Here is a 16,247-nt window from a genome sequence, read left to right on the forward strand (position 1 = left end):
TCTCACTTGGTATTAAAGGTACTCCCCAAATTAATTAACTATAATTGAGAAATTATTTGAACCACTCTGAGCCTCAGTTTCTGTGTATGTAAAATGGCATGGCTATGCAAATTCCACTAGTTTGTTGTGAGAATTAAATAAGACAATGTAATAGCATACTACATTTGGGTACGTACATATTTCTGGCATATATTTGGAAATAGAAACTGAAAAAAGAGGAACAGGTAATAGAGGTTTTTTGTAGGGAGGCTAGGAGAGAGATTTGGTAATGTATAAATTTTACATTTTTAATTTTGTATCATTTACAACTACTTAAAAAATGTTAGTTTTAAAAGTACAGAATTAACAAAGCCAGTATATTTATTGTTACAGAAAAGGTTGCTTAACAAATGTGAAAATGTAAAAGTATTCCCATACCCTTCCACTCTGAAGAAGTAGCTTTTATCCATGCCATGTCGTGTGTGTGTGTGTGTGTGTGTGTGTGTGTGTGTGTGTGTGTGTGTGTGTGTGTGTGTGTGTGTGTGTGTGTGTGTGTGTGTGTGTGTGTGTGTGTGTTTGAGAGACATATTTTTTTCCCTCTGTTTCTAATTACTCTGCTACGCTGTGAGTGGAATTTGCTTAAGGTGTTAACAACATAATGGCTTGGTCTTTAGGTTTGTTTGATTTTTGCTCACATCCATGATACACTTTACACCTGTGTTAGTAATGCTGTGATTTCATCAGGAAATTTTTTTTTTTCCACCTTCTGTTTCTTCTCACCACACCCTTTTTAAGAATTGTAATCCAATATATTAACTGATCTAAGCCACATTTTTACTTCATTTTGAGCTGTGAATAGAAAGTACAGAGTACATATGAACTTGTGTTTTTAACACATGCTTCTCAGGTAACACTGCCATGGTGGAAATGCAGTTCACTAAACTTTTTGTTCATCTCAGTAAAGAATGCTTTCCTTAGAGACAGTTAAGAAAGCTTACAGTTCAGAAAGAATGGCACTGTACTCAAATATGAAAGAGCAACTTTCATATTTGACAATTTCTAGCTTGTTAGTTACATCTGTCAGCACTAATTTATCTCAGTCTGATGTATTATTTTTGAGACATCAAACTGCCTATATGGTACTTTTGTAGAAAGACTTAACAACTTTGTTGGACAGAGTATCCACAACCACTTTTTGATGTGTATAACAATTCCTTGAGTATATTATTCTACCATCAATTTAATAAAATTGGACAGATACATTTTCTTTCACTAGTAACTTAGTATATATGGGAAAACCCAAAAGTATGTATCTTAGCCATAATGCAATTTGAATCATTGTAAGCTAACATTTACGTATACTTAGGGTCATAAAATTGGAAAATTAACATGCATAATTTGATAACTTCATAAAGGACCTCGAACATACAAAAGAAGTTTGGCAAGTGGGCTTTTTTAAAAAAATAAAAAAATATATTTGTTCTCCAAATATAAGCCAACTAAGGTATGTAAATTGCTTAAACGCAGATATATATATATATTGTTTAATAAATTTATTTTATTTATTTATTTCTGGCTGCGTTGGGTCTTCGTTGCTGCACACGGGGTTTCTCTAGTCACGGCGAGTAGGGGCTACTCTTCGTTGCGGTGTGCGGGCTTCTCATTGCAGTGGCTTCTCTTGTTGCAGAGCACGGGCTCTAGGCGTGCGGGCTTCAGTAATTGTGGCACATGGGCTCAATAGTTGTGGCTCACAGGCTCTAGAGTGCAGGCTCAGTATTTGTGGTGCACAGGCTGAGTTGCTCCGTGGCATGTGGGATCTTCCCAGACCAGGGCTCGAACCTGTGTCCCCTGCATTGGCAGGAGGATTCTTAACCATTGTGCCACCAGGGAAGCCCTAAACTCAGAAATTGTCGGGTCATTTCAGATAGCCAAAGAATGTAATAAGTCTTTAATACAGGGTAGAATACACAATTACATTAAATGAAATATAGTCTGAGTTGATATTTTATATCTGCTTAAAGAGAATGCAAGAGTAGGATATTCTACCACCTATACAGCTGGGCCAAATAAAAAATACGTCATACAATTTCTGGAGGAGTCATCCTGGATAAGAACCCTATAGATATCTGAGCAGAAAATCTGATCTAAGGCCTGGTGTAAAGGAACAGTTAGTGATATTGAGCATTGACAACATGAGAATGTGCCCTCATGCCCACCTAATCATCTAGTGCCCTCCAGCTCATAGATATCATGTTGACTTTTGCTAAAAATAATATTTGAGTAGGAGGTAATTTCCTATGACTGGAGGCAACTGGTGCCTTAACTACAACCTTCCTTTGGTTTCTAAGTCAACTCTTTATAAATTCTGTCTTTAGTAATAAATTCAGTCACTAGCTCTTCTACTGATGAACTCTTCTAACTCTTCTACATTCTCTGAGTGACAGAAAATCAGTGTTTCTGCCTTTGCCTTCATTTATATTGTTTTTTGCCTTCCTCATGTGGGAATGTTGTAAAACAGCTAAACAAATGAATATGAGAAACAAATACCTATCAATATCCAAATAATGTTTATTTGGTTACAGTTTTCGTTATTTCAACTCTATCTGGAATAGAGTTTACATATAATAGCAACCGTAATTATGAATTTTACTCACACTGAAAAAGCTAAATGAAAAAAGCAATTGACTGATGATATTCTTTACTCTTCCATTTTTAATTATACTTACTGTTAGGCATGGTCTGGCTACAGTCTGATATGAAATTGCTCAGTTTTCACCTTTCGGTTGTTCTGTTTTCGCCTTTCATGATTTTCATCACCTAACGTGGTTGAGGGGGCAATGAGGTTCAACTAGTAATTTAATACTTTTGATTTTTCAAGGTAAAGAGGATACAGGTCACCCTGTACAGGTGTTCCAACATGAAAGTATTTGAAATTGACATGAAGATTTTAGGCTGCTTTCACAACACGCTTTTAACTAACATTCTCTCATTCACCTGAAGTTTAAAAATTCATCACTTCTATCAGTCAATTATTTGTAAAAAGATAAGGTTTCAACCTTAATAAAAATGTTACAGTGATTGAATATAGGTTAAAATTAAGTAGACCATATGCATTAAAATGTTTCAAAGTACCTTTGAAACTTATAGATAGCTTGTTCATAGTGTTTTTGTGCCTTTCGAAAAGGGTTATTTCTTTACCTTGTGGGCATATAGAACATTATTGTAGCATATTATGGTGAGAGCAACTCAGATTTGAGCAACTTGATCTTTAATTAAGTAAAGAGAAGACAAGATGCTTTTGAATCCCAAAGATACCATAATATGGCAATTTATGGTGTCATATGAGTACCATCCATTTAGCTAGTAATTTGTACTTAATACATTGTCAGACCATTACTTTTATTTGTCTTGATTCACAACAATTCAAAATAAGTGATCAGTTTTAAAAAACTCAGTCTCTAAGATAAGGTGTCTTTCTATTAATATTTAAAGTTATAACTTGGCGTTTCTCAGTGATTCTGTCTATGTAGCTATTCTGCACTGCTTTGGAAGTTTTCCAAAGCCTGGTACCTTCAAACACATGAGAGAACCAGAGGTTCTACCAGAGGAATTAATTTAGTTTGGACCACTGAAAAGGTCTATTTTTGTTTCAAAGCCCCTTATTTGCAAGTGAGAATTGTGGGTGTGAACAAAGATAACACATAAAGGATCAGACTAATTAGACTTTCCCAAAGGTATTGATAACTGAAGATGCACAGAAAGTTTCTGATTGATATACAAGAAAGTCCTTTGGAAATTATAGTGGTATACAAATGTTTTAAGTTATAATTTATGTATGCCTACTTTGTTTTCTGAGTATTTTTCGAGTCAGTGAATTCAGAAACATTAGCATATCCAAATAATCAACAAGATAATAGGTTTTACTGTCATTATGGTAGATTATTTGGAGAAAATGTTACATTTATTGTTGTTTTGTTTTGCTGATAATTCACTGTAAGCAAGCAGGCAATAATGCATTTTCTGGATGGAATAATATGAGGCACTTTTTGTTTAAAGGAAAGAAAACGTCATTTTTACAAAGTTCAGTTTATTGAACGGTGGTATGGTATATATTTAGTATAAGAGGCTTGGGTTAAACAGGCCTGGGTTTGAACTTTCACCTTGACTTGCCTAGTCATTAGCTGAGCAACCTTGGGTTTCTTGAGCTGTAAAATAGGGATAACATTTACGTCATGGGGTTGTTGACAGAACTAAATGAGATAATTTGAAAGTGTCAAGCCAGCACCTGACTACCCTGCAAGCACAAATGGTATTCAGTAAATATTAACTTCTCTTTCTCCTTATTTCTTTTTCCTTTCTATTCCAACCTTCTGATTATGATTCTCCCATTATTAAACTCTGACCTAGAGTTAATTCAACTTAAGTAGAAATGAGTCAAAGCACAACAGAATCTTGAGCTGTAGTGATTATGGCCTGTGTTTATCAAAATACCCCCTTCTTCAAACACATTTCTGTTATATCTGAAACTATGTGGTGGACTTGTTTTTGGATTGTATGATAGCTCATACCAAGTTAGAGCATTTTTCCCACTTAATATACTAAAAAATGAAAGGCAAGAAAAATTTTTGGCAAGGAAAATATTAGTCTTCTCCAAATTATAGCAAAATCTCATTAATTTAGATCCCACTAAAAAGGAAGTGTATTAGAAAGTTAATTTCCATTAAAATCAAAACTATAAGCAAGATTTTGCAATGAGACTTTACCCTAAAAAATAAAGATATTAGAACCATAGTAGATTGAAACGTATAAAAGCAGACAATGTGACGCATATAATTTGTGTTTTGTACTTTGTCTTTGGTCATAATAGAAAATATAAAAGTTCATGTTTTAGTAATGTGCACTGAATCATACTTTACTCAGTTTTTCAGAGTTAGTGCTAAATGAGTAGTGAGATACTCCCTTCAACAAAGACACAGGATAAACATAAGTAGCTTTGCATAGTGATGCAGAGAGCATTAGCGTGGTCTTAACATGAAACCTGTATTTTGTGTGTTTTGTTTCTCTTGCCTCAATTGAATTAAAGTATGTGTATGTGGTTTTATTTTGTCACAACACAGATGGAGAATTATACTCTGGAACGGCAGCTGATTTTATGGGGCGAGACTTTGCTATCTTCCGAACTCTTGGGCACCACCACCCAATCAGGACAGAGCAGCACGATTCCAGGTGGCTCAATGGTAGGTGGTGCGTGCCAGAATGCAGGCACAAAACACGGGCATCTATAGTAAGTCAGTGGAGAGCTTTCCTTATACGGTACAAACAGCATGAGTTGAGATTTAGTGTGCAGATAAACTCATGGTGGTGACTTCACGGCTGTGTGTGTGAGAAAGTGGGACAAAAAGAGAAAAGAGAGATTAAAATTTAAGAAAATATTTGCTTTGTGCCAAAACTAAAGTTTCTCAGTAGTTAACTATGGAAAGAAATAGATCTGGGCTGGAGCTACGGAAGGGAGGCAATGGAAAAAGATAAGATGACTTACCAGTCTTGTCTTCCAGGGACACCACAACAAATCTCATGATGTAGTATTTTTTTTCCTCCACACCTCTCATGTGGCCTTGAGAGCATAAGTTATTAAATGTTTGAAAAAATTGTTGTGCTAAAAGCATTACATTGAAAGTGTTTTTGAAAGGATTTTGTATCATTTCATTTGATTCTCCTTTAATCTTCCTAAAATTCTTTCTCCTGTTTTATAGGTTGGGAAATTAACATTAATATTTTATCTAAGATTACATCTAACCCAATAGTAGTTTTGGGGCAAGAACCCAGTTTCCTGACCTTTAGTCACTAGTGTCATACTTGATGAAGCAGATACTTTTTTAAAAATTTTATTTTATTGAAGTACAGTTGATTTACAATGTTGTTTTAATTTCTGCTGTATACCAAACTGAGTCAATTATACATACATATATATATATATATACACATTCTTTTTCATATTCTTTTCCATTATGGTTTATCACAGGATATTGAACATAGTTCCCTGTGCTATGCAGTAGGACTTTGTTGCTTATCCACTCAATATATTATAGTTTGCAAGGCAGATACTTTTTTAATTCTCTTTTTCTTTTTAATACATTAATAAATTTACCATAGGAGAAAATTATAAAATTTATATGCCAAAAATAAATAAATACTATTTTCATTCAGATTTTGAACCAAATAATCCTTATATAATCTTCCATGTAGAGGTGTTTTTTTTTGGATTATTCATTTATGCATTCACCAAAGATTTTTTTATAATCATCCCCACCATATTTTCATGGTTGTTTTTTATTATTAAATAATGATCTCCATTTATATCTGCCTTCAGTCCTATAAAATAAAGCTTCCCAGTCTCTAATCTTGCATTCATGAACTCTCCTTTGGTTTTACATGCCTCATTAATAAGGATGAAGCTCATGGCTTACAGTCCATCTATGTACTCAGTAAGATGCTTGATTGTCTCACTCTTTGAACTTCTGCCACACTTGCTTCTCCTGAACTTCTGGGGGGGTACCCAAAATTCATTTCACCTCTGTCTTTCACTGGTTTGTTAGAGAACAATCACAATATGCTCTAAAACCTCGTTGAAATTTCAGGAGACCATGAGCTGTGTGTCTTTGTTCTTCTATATCCCAATTCTAAAATGACTATTTAAATCATAAAACATACCTCAAATTACCTCAATCAGCATTTCATTCCTCCTGTAACAGTATTTCTGATTGTCCTGTTATTTTTCATGTATTAGTGAAAATGATGTGCCTCTTAACTTCCACCTTTGACCCTACTGCTTTGCTCTTAATTGCATTGATTTTTTTTCATAAATTTACCCAATTTACTCTTTTTGCTGTTTTTATCTCTTCTTCACCACTGATTTCTTCCCTGACCTGCAAACATGTTTGTCTACCCTATCCATACTCTCCCTTTAATCATGGTGTACCACGAGGTCTCTAGATGTCTAAGTCCATAGCCTGGTTAGGAACTTGTTTTCTCAGCATTTTCACCAGATTTAGCCATTTTCAACCTGACTTTGATCCCATGAAACTGCTTCTCCACTAATGACTTCCTATGTTTTTTTTTTATCAGTCTCCATTTAGACAACCTCTCCTGTGGTATTTGTCACTTAACTAGCCCTTTGTCTTTAAAAGGGTCTGTTCTCCCAGTTTCCTGCATTTCCTGCTCTCCCAATTTTCTCCAGTTTGACATTACTTCCCAGTTGCTGTCCTTTAAATGCAGATGATGCCTAAAATAATTCATGATTGAGTACAAACACTGTGGTAATCAAAAGGGACTGGACATATAGTCAAATACCCACCTCTGGGGGTAGAGGAAGTAGAATGGTGCCCAGGTGACCATCTGAGAAATTAGAAGCCTCACTAAGGAAAAGAAAAATGCTGAGCTGAGATCACGGTAAGGCTCTCTGTGTAAAGCTGTTGAAGACCCAAACTCTAAAATCCCAGAGGACAGTTTGGAATATCCACTGTTAATTATTAAACCTAGGCTTTGTATGGACTCAAAATTAGTAGGAAAAAACCTCTTTCAATATGGCTATCTGGTCTGCTCTCAAACGGAAATATTTATATAGAAGGGGAAAGTTTGTTTTTTTGTTCAGCAAGAATGAGACTTTGATCTACTAAGAACTCTAAAGGGCATACAGGCTTTCACTGTCCATGAGAAAGAAAATCTCATTAGAAGATGGAATAACATAAAGGAGAGTATAGTATCCATTTCATTTTCATGGCCTTGGAGGAAAAAAGTCATCAAGTTAAAGCTGCTTTTGTGCTGCGCACTCACATGTTGACAGCTGAGTCTGAATAATTTACACTGTGGGAAAACAGTCATTGTCCTCAGCTCTGTATTTCATCTCTGCAAATGTGTAGTTCATTTGAGAATTCAGTTATCAGTCTCTCAGCACTAAACGTGAGAACTGATTTTGCCAAATTAGCACAAAGGTTACATTTGACAGGGTGCAGAAACCAGAACTGCGGCAAGGTGGAGGATGCAGACACATACGAGCTAGAACCAAGGGACTGTGTGATTCACAAGCCTCCTGAAATTAAACACCACTGAAGAACAAAATTGGAAACATAATGTTTACACACGCATGTATAAAATAAGTGAATTTTGAGGCATCAGCATAGACTACACAATCAGTTGTGCTGCCAGAAGTAATAAATTACTTTGCAAGGTACTTTTTGAAAGGTCTCCTGGACTATTGAAATTAATTTTGGCACAGGACTTACTTTACTTTTATCAAATCAATTCAAACCAATTCAGTTATTTTGGAAGAATTAATTGGCCTATTTCAGATGACTTTTAATTTGTGTTCTTGCTAAATAAAAAACAAAACTGTTGTGTAGAATTGGATCTTGAAATGTCTTAACTTTTATGGAATTTCACTATTTTCATAATTACTCACTAAAGTTTACATTTTTATAATAGTAGCAATAAAGGCTTAAATTCAGTTTCATTTTACCAGGAAACATTAGGAATTAAGTAACAAACTTTTAGATGAAGAAACATGAGAGATGGAATCTATTGATTTTTTCCATAACTGCTTTTTAAAAATCATCCTTTACACTAGCCCCTAGTTTAAGATTGCTAGATGTTAGAACAACTTTTGATTCCAGAAAATGTACTGGTATGAGTTTGACCTGATGTGCCAAAATTCGCTGTTTTTTTCTTTTTGCTTCATAAATTCTCTTGATACTATATAGCTTTAAACTTCAATTCTAATTTTGGTTTACTAACAGTGTAAAAATTAGGTAAAATTTCTCTCTGTATATTCATAGTAAAAAACCAAGTTTACCCTGCTGTTATAGTAATGATTTCTTATCATTTATTGTGTAAGTATCACCTAGTTCTTGTACATATTAGTCATTCATTAGAGCAGATGGATAGCTAACCCACATTTATTTGATGGACACTATTTCTAACATTGTTTATTTATGTCTTGGACTAACATTGGAATGCTCTATGATAGAAGGAAAGACTATAGTCTTCAGAGTGAGACACTGTTTTACCTTGACCTTGTACCTATTCATGGGTTTATAATACTACCTACCTCTTAGAGTTGTGAAAAAATCGACTACATGATAATGCATATAGAGTACTAAGCAAGTGATTGGCATGTAGTAAGCACTTAATAAATGTGAGTTTTTTCTGTATCCTTTATCCCACTTCCATTGGGTGGAGCATTCTTAGTAAGCTTTGTCAGACTCATTCTGTGAGTGATTATATTTGAGTCAGGGTGAAAGGGCAGTCAGAGCTGGGTTTAATACATGAAACCACATGGATCCTTGAGATAGCCAAGGCCCAGTGCACACAAACAGACCTAATTACAGTGCCCAGAGTGTTAGACCTTCCTACTCATTTTAGGAAGACCTGTTTTCTTTTAGTGGAATTTCCTAAAAGGATTGTGCCTGTGGATAGACCAACTCACTTGCTTTTTTTCCTGTAATTGAAATGGTATGCGAGTCATCATTCCACTTCCTCTCACTTGTAACACTCATACCAGGATGGCTTGCCCTTATTGGAATCAGCATAGCTTCCTCTGTGGTCATGCACTAGGATATTTCATGTTCTCTAAAGATTCAAATTTCTCCACAAGATATATTTTTTTTGAAAATAGAACCAAGAAATGTAACCGCAAATAAGTTCTGAGAGCACAAATTAATACTGCATGGTACCAGATATCTAATCTTAAATCACTTGTATAACTCTTTTGATATACTATTTTAATTCTACCATCTTTAAAGGCATGAACTGTATCAGAGTATCTAACTGGATTTTTTAATAAATAAAATTAATCATCTAGTTTGGCATAATGTCAGACTTATTAATGATGCCATTTTGAACTATTTCTCTGACTTAAGTTAGTAATATTTTGCTGACCTTGAGGAAAAAAAGCCCTCTGGAAGCCTTACTCTATGGTTACATGAGCAGATGAGTATTATAGATGTTGAGTGACCATTCAGTTGAAACAACAAGAGCAACCACAAACATCCTCTATGAAAGAAGCAACAAAGATAGAGTCTTTTTAAACTTTTGAATTACATATTCTATGAATTACATTCTGTAGTAATTAGTTAACAGTTCTGAAGTATCAGTGCATAGAGTCACAAATAAAAATGTTCGTATTTTTGGTTATTTTTGGTGAAATAATGCTGAAACATGGATATGTAATAGTTTAAAATAAGTATCCATAACTATATCTAAACACAACCTATTAGTTATGGTTTTTTCCTTATGAATCTATTACCAAGAAAAATTTTCATGCTGATAAAGAATGCCCACCTGCCAGAAATACAATTTTTTCCAAAAATACATACCATGAAATTATTCTACTCTCTAAATGATGATAAATTTAATACACTCACTAAATATGCCTTCTTTTTCTCATAAAGAAAAAGTTCCCAAAGTATACCTTTACTTGCTCTTCTTTTCTGAGGACCTATTTTCTGTGTCATATTTTATCTAAGGACCATAATCACTTTTAACCAGTTTTGTTTGAAATTACTTTGCACTTATGAGGAAAAAAAATGAATAAAACTTCGCAATAAAAATTAACTCACTAGTGGCAATGTTTGGAACATGATTCTTTTTTCAGGCCTCTGAGAAAATGTAGCTGAATAAAATAGGATATGCTATTTTAACATTTTTTAATGATGGGCTAAAAAGTACAACCCTCAAGTATGGCACATTAATCACAAATTTTGAACCACTTATTTCAGAATTTATAGTTGAATGGTGAGAGTAGAAAATAATATTTAAGGGTATGATTACATTTACTAAAGAAAATTCTGCTTTTTAAATTAAAACTGATGAAAATGTATAAAAGTGAGACAATATCTTGGAAAATTCTTTAAATTATAGCCAGCTCTCTTTTTTCTCTTGGTTCTTAACATTATTTTTCTCTCGTCTCAGCATCAGCTTAATGAATACAGAGCCTGTCTATACCAATTTCCTCTTCTAGAGTCACTGCATTCAGAGCTTGGTGGGCCTCAATAGGGATTTACTGCTGACTGAGTAATCTGGGTTCATGTGTGCAGTGACATCAAGCAAGAGATTTACCCTGAGAAGTGGATGCCATGACAATGCGTGTAACCATGGTGTGACTGGCCTCTCTGACATGGCTCTCAAAAGCTTTCCCTCTGTGAAAACAGAAGCCTGTTTGCAAATTAATTAGTTTCTGGCGGCAGCTTGATTGTTGACCCAGAGTTTGTAGAGTGGAAAAACAATCAGATTAGTGTGCTCAGGGTAAAAGACCAGTGTGCAGTTGCGTGTGGCTTGCTCAACTATTGAAACCATGAATGGACTGAAACAAATTCTTTTCTGAGAAGCCTAGGCAGAGGTTAAGTGTGATGAGCCTAGAGCTCCCAACAGCAGGGGTGGGGGAATTAAAGGATTTTAGCCAGATAAAGCTGAATGATGGCAAGCAATGCCATCGAATTTTAATAGCATGGATAGTTTTGGCCAAATAAAAAAAAAAAAAACCCAAAAAACACTTGTTATGTTGTTCTAATCCCTCTGAGTAGAAGGAATAAGTTTACAATATTATTAAGTGTAGGTTTGACACAAATACTTTCACAGTAGAAAATCTCAGAAGTTTTCAGATGGGAAGGTTTTAATTAAATTTGTCTCAAAGGCTAATATGATAACATCTAAATGAAAAACTGTTATGAAGTAACCTGCATTTTTATGTTGATAAAATTTTTGTTGATATATTTACCTCAGCTGCTTTCTGAGGTGTAATCCTCACATGCCCAATAAAATTAATCCTGAGTCAAAGAGAGATGTTGGCTGATGAGAATACATATTCTGCTGTCTACTTTTGCAGATATCAAATTAGGTAACTGTGCCAAGCAATGATGTCTGCAATCTTAGGATGAAAAAATTCTGCATACAGTTTTTGATGATTAAAATTTGTTTTAGTCAATAAATTATTGTTTATGCTTCATTTTGTAAGATTACCTAACACAATAAGCCATATATACTATTCCTTTTTAGATACCACTGGCAGATGTCTCCCTAAATACAGCTCTGATGGCTATCACAGTACTTTCCTGTTCAAAAATCATTTGTATCTCTGAATTTACAAGTGAATTGAATCCAGATTTTGCTGCCTGTCACGTTCTTTGTCATGCAATCCTAAATGACCTCTCCAATATTAAACACTAACAGACTCAAATAGGGTGGGTTGCCCTTAAATTTACTATCATTTTCATTTAACCATACCATTCTCTCAGTGGATTTTAATCTTTCCCACCTTTGAATCCCAAGAGCACATATATGCATGTTTCGATTTATCACAGGGCCTACCACTTTGCCTTGCAATCTAGGGTATGCCAAATAAGAAACTCTTCAGTGAACCTTCTTTGCAGGCTCTGGGGTCAGATGGCCTGAGTTTGTATCCCAGGTCCTCTCATCTACCACCCTTGTGACTTAGGGGGTAATTTATGTTACTTATTTTCATCACCCATTTATGATTCGTAAAATAGGGTTAATAACTAATACACTGTTTTTCTGAGAATGCATGAGACAGTCCTCATAAGGTACTAAGAACAGTGTCTAATAATATGGTAGATGCTCATTATAACTGTGATTGCTGCTGGCGTTTGCATACCAGCTCTATACATAAAACACAGTGCACATTTGGAGAATTAATACAGAGAACCAGCCTGAAGGTTATGTTTGCCTTTCTTAATCTGTTCTCAGGCTATTTTGTTTTGTCTTATTTAATTGACTATTGTCAATATATGGGCACTTAATACATCAAAAATATATAAAATATTTGTCTTTATTATTAAAATAGTCTATAAACTTTTTAGTCAAATTGGGCTTAACAAAATTAGCAGATGAAACAGATGGTGAACCAAGGGTAAATTTCAATAAAATGTGTTTTCCTAAGTATTAATTTAGCTCTATTAAGTGCAATACTTACCACTTAAATAAATAAATCATTAGGTTAATTCTTTTTTTCCAATATAATTTTTAAAAAAACATTGACTGCATTGTTGCATCTAGGATATTCATTTATCCTGCCGTATCACAGCTTAGCTTTTAATTTTTTTCATATGAAGACGTCATCTGTAACCTTTGGGGTCGTGGTTAAGAGCATGGAGTCTATGGAACTTGACTGCCTGACTTGGGCACTGACTGAGCAGCTGGAGACAGCTACTGTAAGCTGCCTGTGCTCAACGTCCCTTTTTTCAAGTGGAAATGATAATCGTTCCTCCCTATTGGGTTATGAGAATTATGCATAAGTAAATTTCTATAAAGCACTTGGAAAAGAGACTGTTCTTACCAAAAACAAAACAAACAAACAACTCAGTTGATGTTAGCTTATTCCATAACATTGTGTAAGAATTTTAAATAATAGAAAAATAAAAATACCTAAATATGTCAACTCACCAAAGATGTAGTAGAATGTACAGTCTCACTTAACTGAACAGCCATGTATTTCTAGGAAAGCAATGAAAATGGCTTAAGGAAAACAAGACAAGATGAAGTGATAGTAATCTATGCCCTTTCCTTAGACCGAGTCTATACATACAGAATTTCTTGTCTAATGATGTGAGTACATTTTGATAAAACAGATCTACTACTCTTTTGCTTCAAGAAAGGGAAAAAGGATTTTTTTTCTAAGTTTAGAAATATCCTAAGTTACTTACATATGACACTGAAATGCTCTAAACTTCATATATCAACTAAACATAAATTATAAAATGTTATGCAGAAGAAGGGTCTTTAAAATATTTTCCTGGTAATATTAGTAAGGAAGATTTGCATGTGTTTAGATGTCCTTAAAAGAAACATTTTTTATTTAAAATTGTTTGTGTCACTATATGTTATAAGTAACTAGACAAGAGAAAATCACATCCCTTCACTTCCCACCCCGGCCTCCCCCACCTTCCTTTCAGCAATCTGTCAAATTCCTGTGGCACTTTTGGATCAACACATAAATTCTGCATTTTAAACACTATAACATTTTACATATGGTAATATTATTATTTTTAAATATATTTATGCAAAAATAAAGATATGCATTTGAGAACTATAGTTTATTATTAGTAGTAATTTTGTAAATTGATAAGTATAAATTTTTTTATTCATTAGAAGTATAATTTTTATTATTTTGTGATGATTTACTAAATCATAACTATTTTGGCCTTTAATTAGGCTGTTAGCATAAGGGATTCATCAAAAATATGTCTCTTCAATATGTTAATAAATTTGTCTAAATTCATATAAGTGTAAATAATCTCTTTTGCCTCATTTAATTACTAATATTTTTGCTTTCTTTTTTATTTTTTAAATTAATTTTTATTGGAGTATAGTTGATTTAAAATGTGGTGTTAGTTTCTGCTGTACAGCAAAGTGAGTCAGTTATACACATATATATATCCACTCTTTTTTAGATTATTTTCCTATAATGGTCATTACAGGGTATTTAGTAGACTTCCCTGTGCTGTACACTAGGTTCTTATTAGTTATCTATTTCACATATAGTAGTGTGTATATGTCAATCCCAGTCTCCCAATTTATCCCTCCCCGCCTTCCCCCTTGGTAACAGTAAGTTTGTTTTCTACGTCTGTGACTCTATTTCTGTTTTGTAAATAAGTTCATTTGTACCATTTTTTTAAGATTGCACATATAAGCAATATCATATGGTATTTGTCTTTCTCTGACTTATGGATAAAGAAGATGTGGTACATATATACAATAGAATATTACTCAGCCATAATTACTAATGTAAAAAAATGTTAGGTTTCAATATCAAAGAGAACCATCCCTTTTTGTACATTTAAAATCCTCACCTGAATATGTATGGGAAATTCGTGACAGCCAATTTAGTTTTCCCTTTGAAACCCACACTGCCTTCTTCTGCTTAGCGTACAATAGGATTGAAGTGACAGACAGTACAGAGCGGTATTTGGGGGCTTGTATGTTGTGTTTTGACCCATTTACAATTTAGTAAACTTGAATCTCAGTGATCCTGAAAGTTATTAATGCCAAGACTGATATCAAATGATTACTGCCACGTAATTGCTTAACACCTATAGAGTTTATTTATCAGTGTGTTTTCTAAACACATTTAAGAATGAATGAACAAATTATACTCACGTTTTGCAGGACAAGAAAGTAATCTTCTAAGTCAAACAAAAATGACAGTATTCTGAAAATAGAAAACAAAACATAGAAATTACCACAAAACCTTACTCATTTGGGGATGAATTAAAGGGACATCTAGTCATACTAATAATTCAAATTATAAAATTTGGGCTTACAAAGCTAGGATGAACCAATAAGGTGCAGAGCATCTTTGATCAATGACTTTTATGTATTTGCAGTAATCATATTAAATATTTTGACGGAAGAGAAATTATTGAAGTAGTGGAATATTGCTGTTTGCCATAAGAAAGCTAATGACTGACCTCCCTGTTGTTACTTCTGTTGATTTCCTTTAAATAAAATAAAAGGGAAAATCACACTCTTTATAAATATCAAGGTAAATATACAGCCAACTCTGATCAACCAATCAGTGCCCAAATTAAGAAAATTGGATGTGAAAGCCCTTGAGATGATTGTATGTTAATGAATCTTAAAATGTGAACTGATTTTCCACTTTTTTCCAAACTGGAACTACCTTTACTGGCTTTCTGGTTTGTTTCTAATTCCTGAGTAAGAGCAACCTGTAGAAGGCAGTTGAAAAGACTGGCTGGAGCTAGGAATTTGACAGCAGGAAATAGAACAAGAATGGCAGACCGTTAGAGCATCCAGTTTTAATGTCCTACAATGCTGAGGTCATTTGGTAGTGATAGAGCAGAGGCAGCACCAAAAAAGAGGGTAGCCATGTCATAAAGATATGCAAAATCTCTACTAAATTTAATAGTTTTGATTAATTTTGTCATCTCCATTTTGTATAAATGTGCTGCAACTCCATTAGTCAGTTCTGACTGTTAGCTACTCATGAATTCCCGAACTGTTTGTCCTTGGAAGGATCACACTTTGTTAGCAGTAGATGTCACTAATATGATAGTAAAGAATATTCTGTTAAGAATAGCAAACTGAAACTTCATTTAATACACTTTAATACAACTAAGGAAGCTGAGTATGTCATTGCTATTAAGCTTGATTACTTGTAACTATTACATATTTTCTAGGATGGGAAAACATAGGTTATCATTGAAAGGAAAAAGAAGTTTCTAAAAAACATATCTATCCAC

General features: G+C 34.0%; 1 protein-coding gene across 1 annotated transcript in view; it reads left to right on the forward strand.

Moving 5' to 3' along the window:
* SEMA3A (semaphorin 3A) overlaps window positions 1-16,247 on the forward strand; it is a 231,017-nt gene that overhangs the window by 124,053 nt on the left and 90,717 nt on the right. The window contains exon 6 of the mRNA XM_060156161.1: window positions 5,097-5,216. Coding sequence (XP_060012144.1) covers window positions 5,097-5,216 — 120 coding nt within the window. The remainder of the gene's footprint in view (window positions 1-5,096; window positions 5,217-16,247) is intronic.

Source organism: Lagenorhynchus albirostris, chromosome 8 (genome assembly GCF_949774975.1).
Source record: "Lagenorhynchus albirostris chromosome 8, mLagAlb1.1, whole genome shotgun sequence".
NCBI lineage: Eukaryota > Metazoa > Chordata > Mammalia > Artiodactyla > Delphinidae > Lagenorhynchus > Lagenorhynchus albirostris.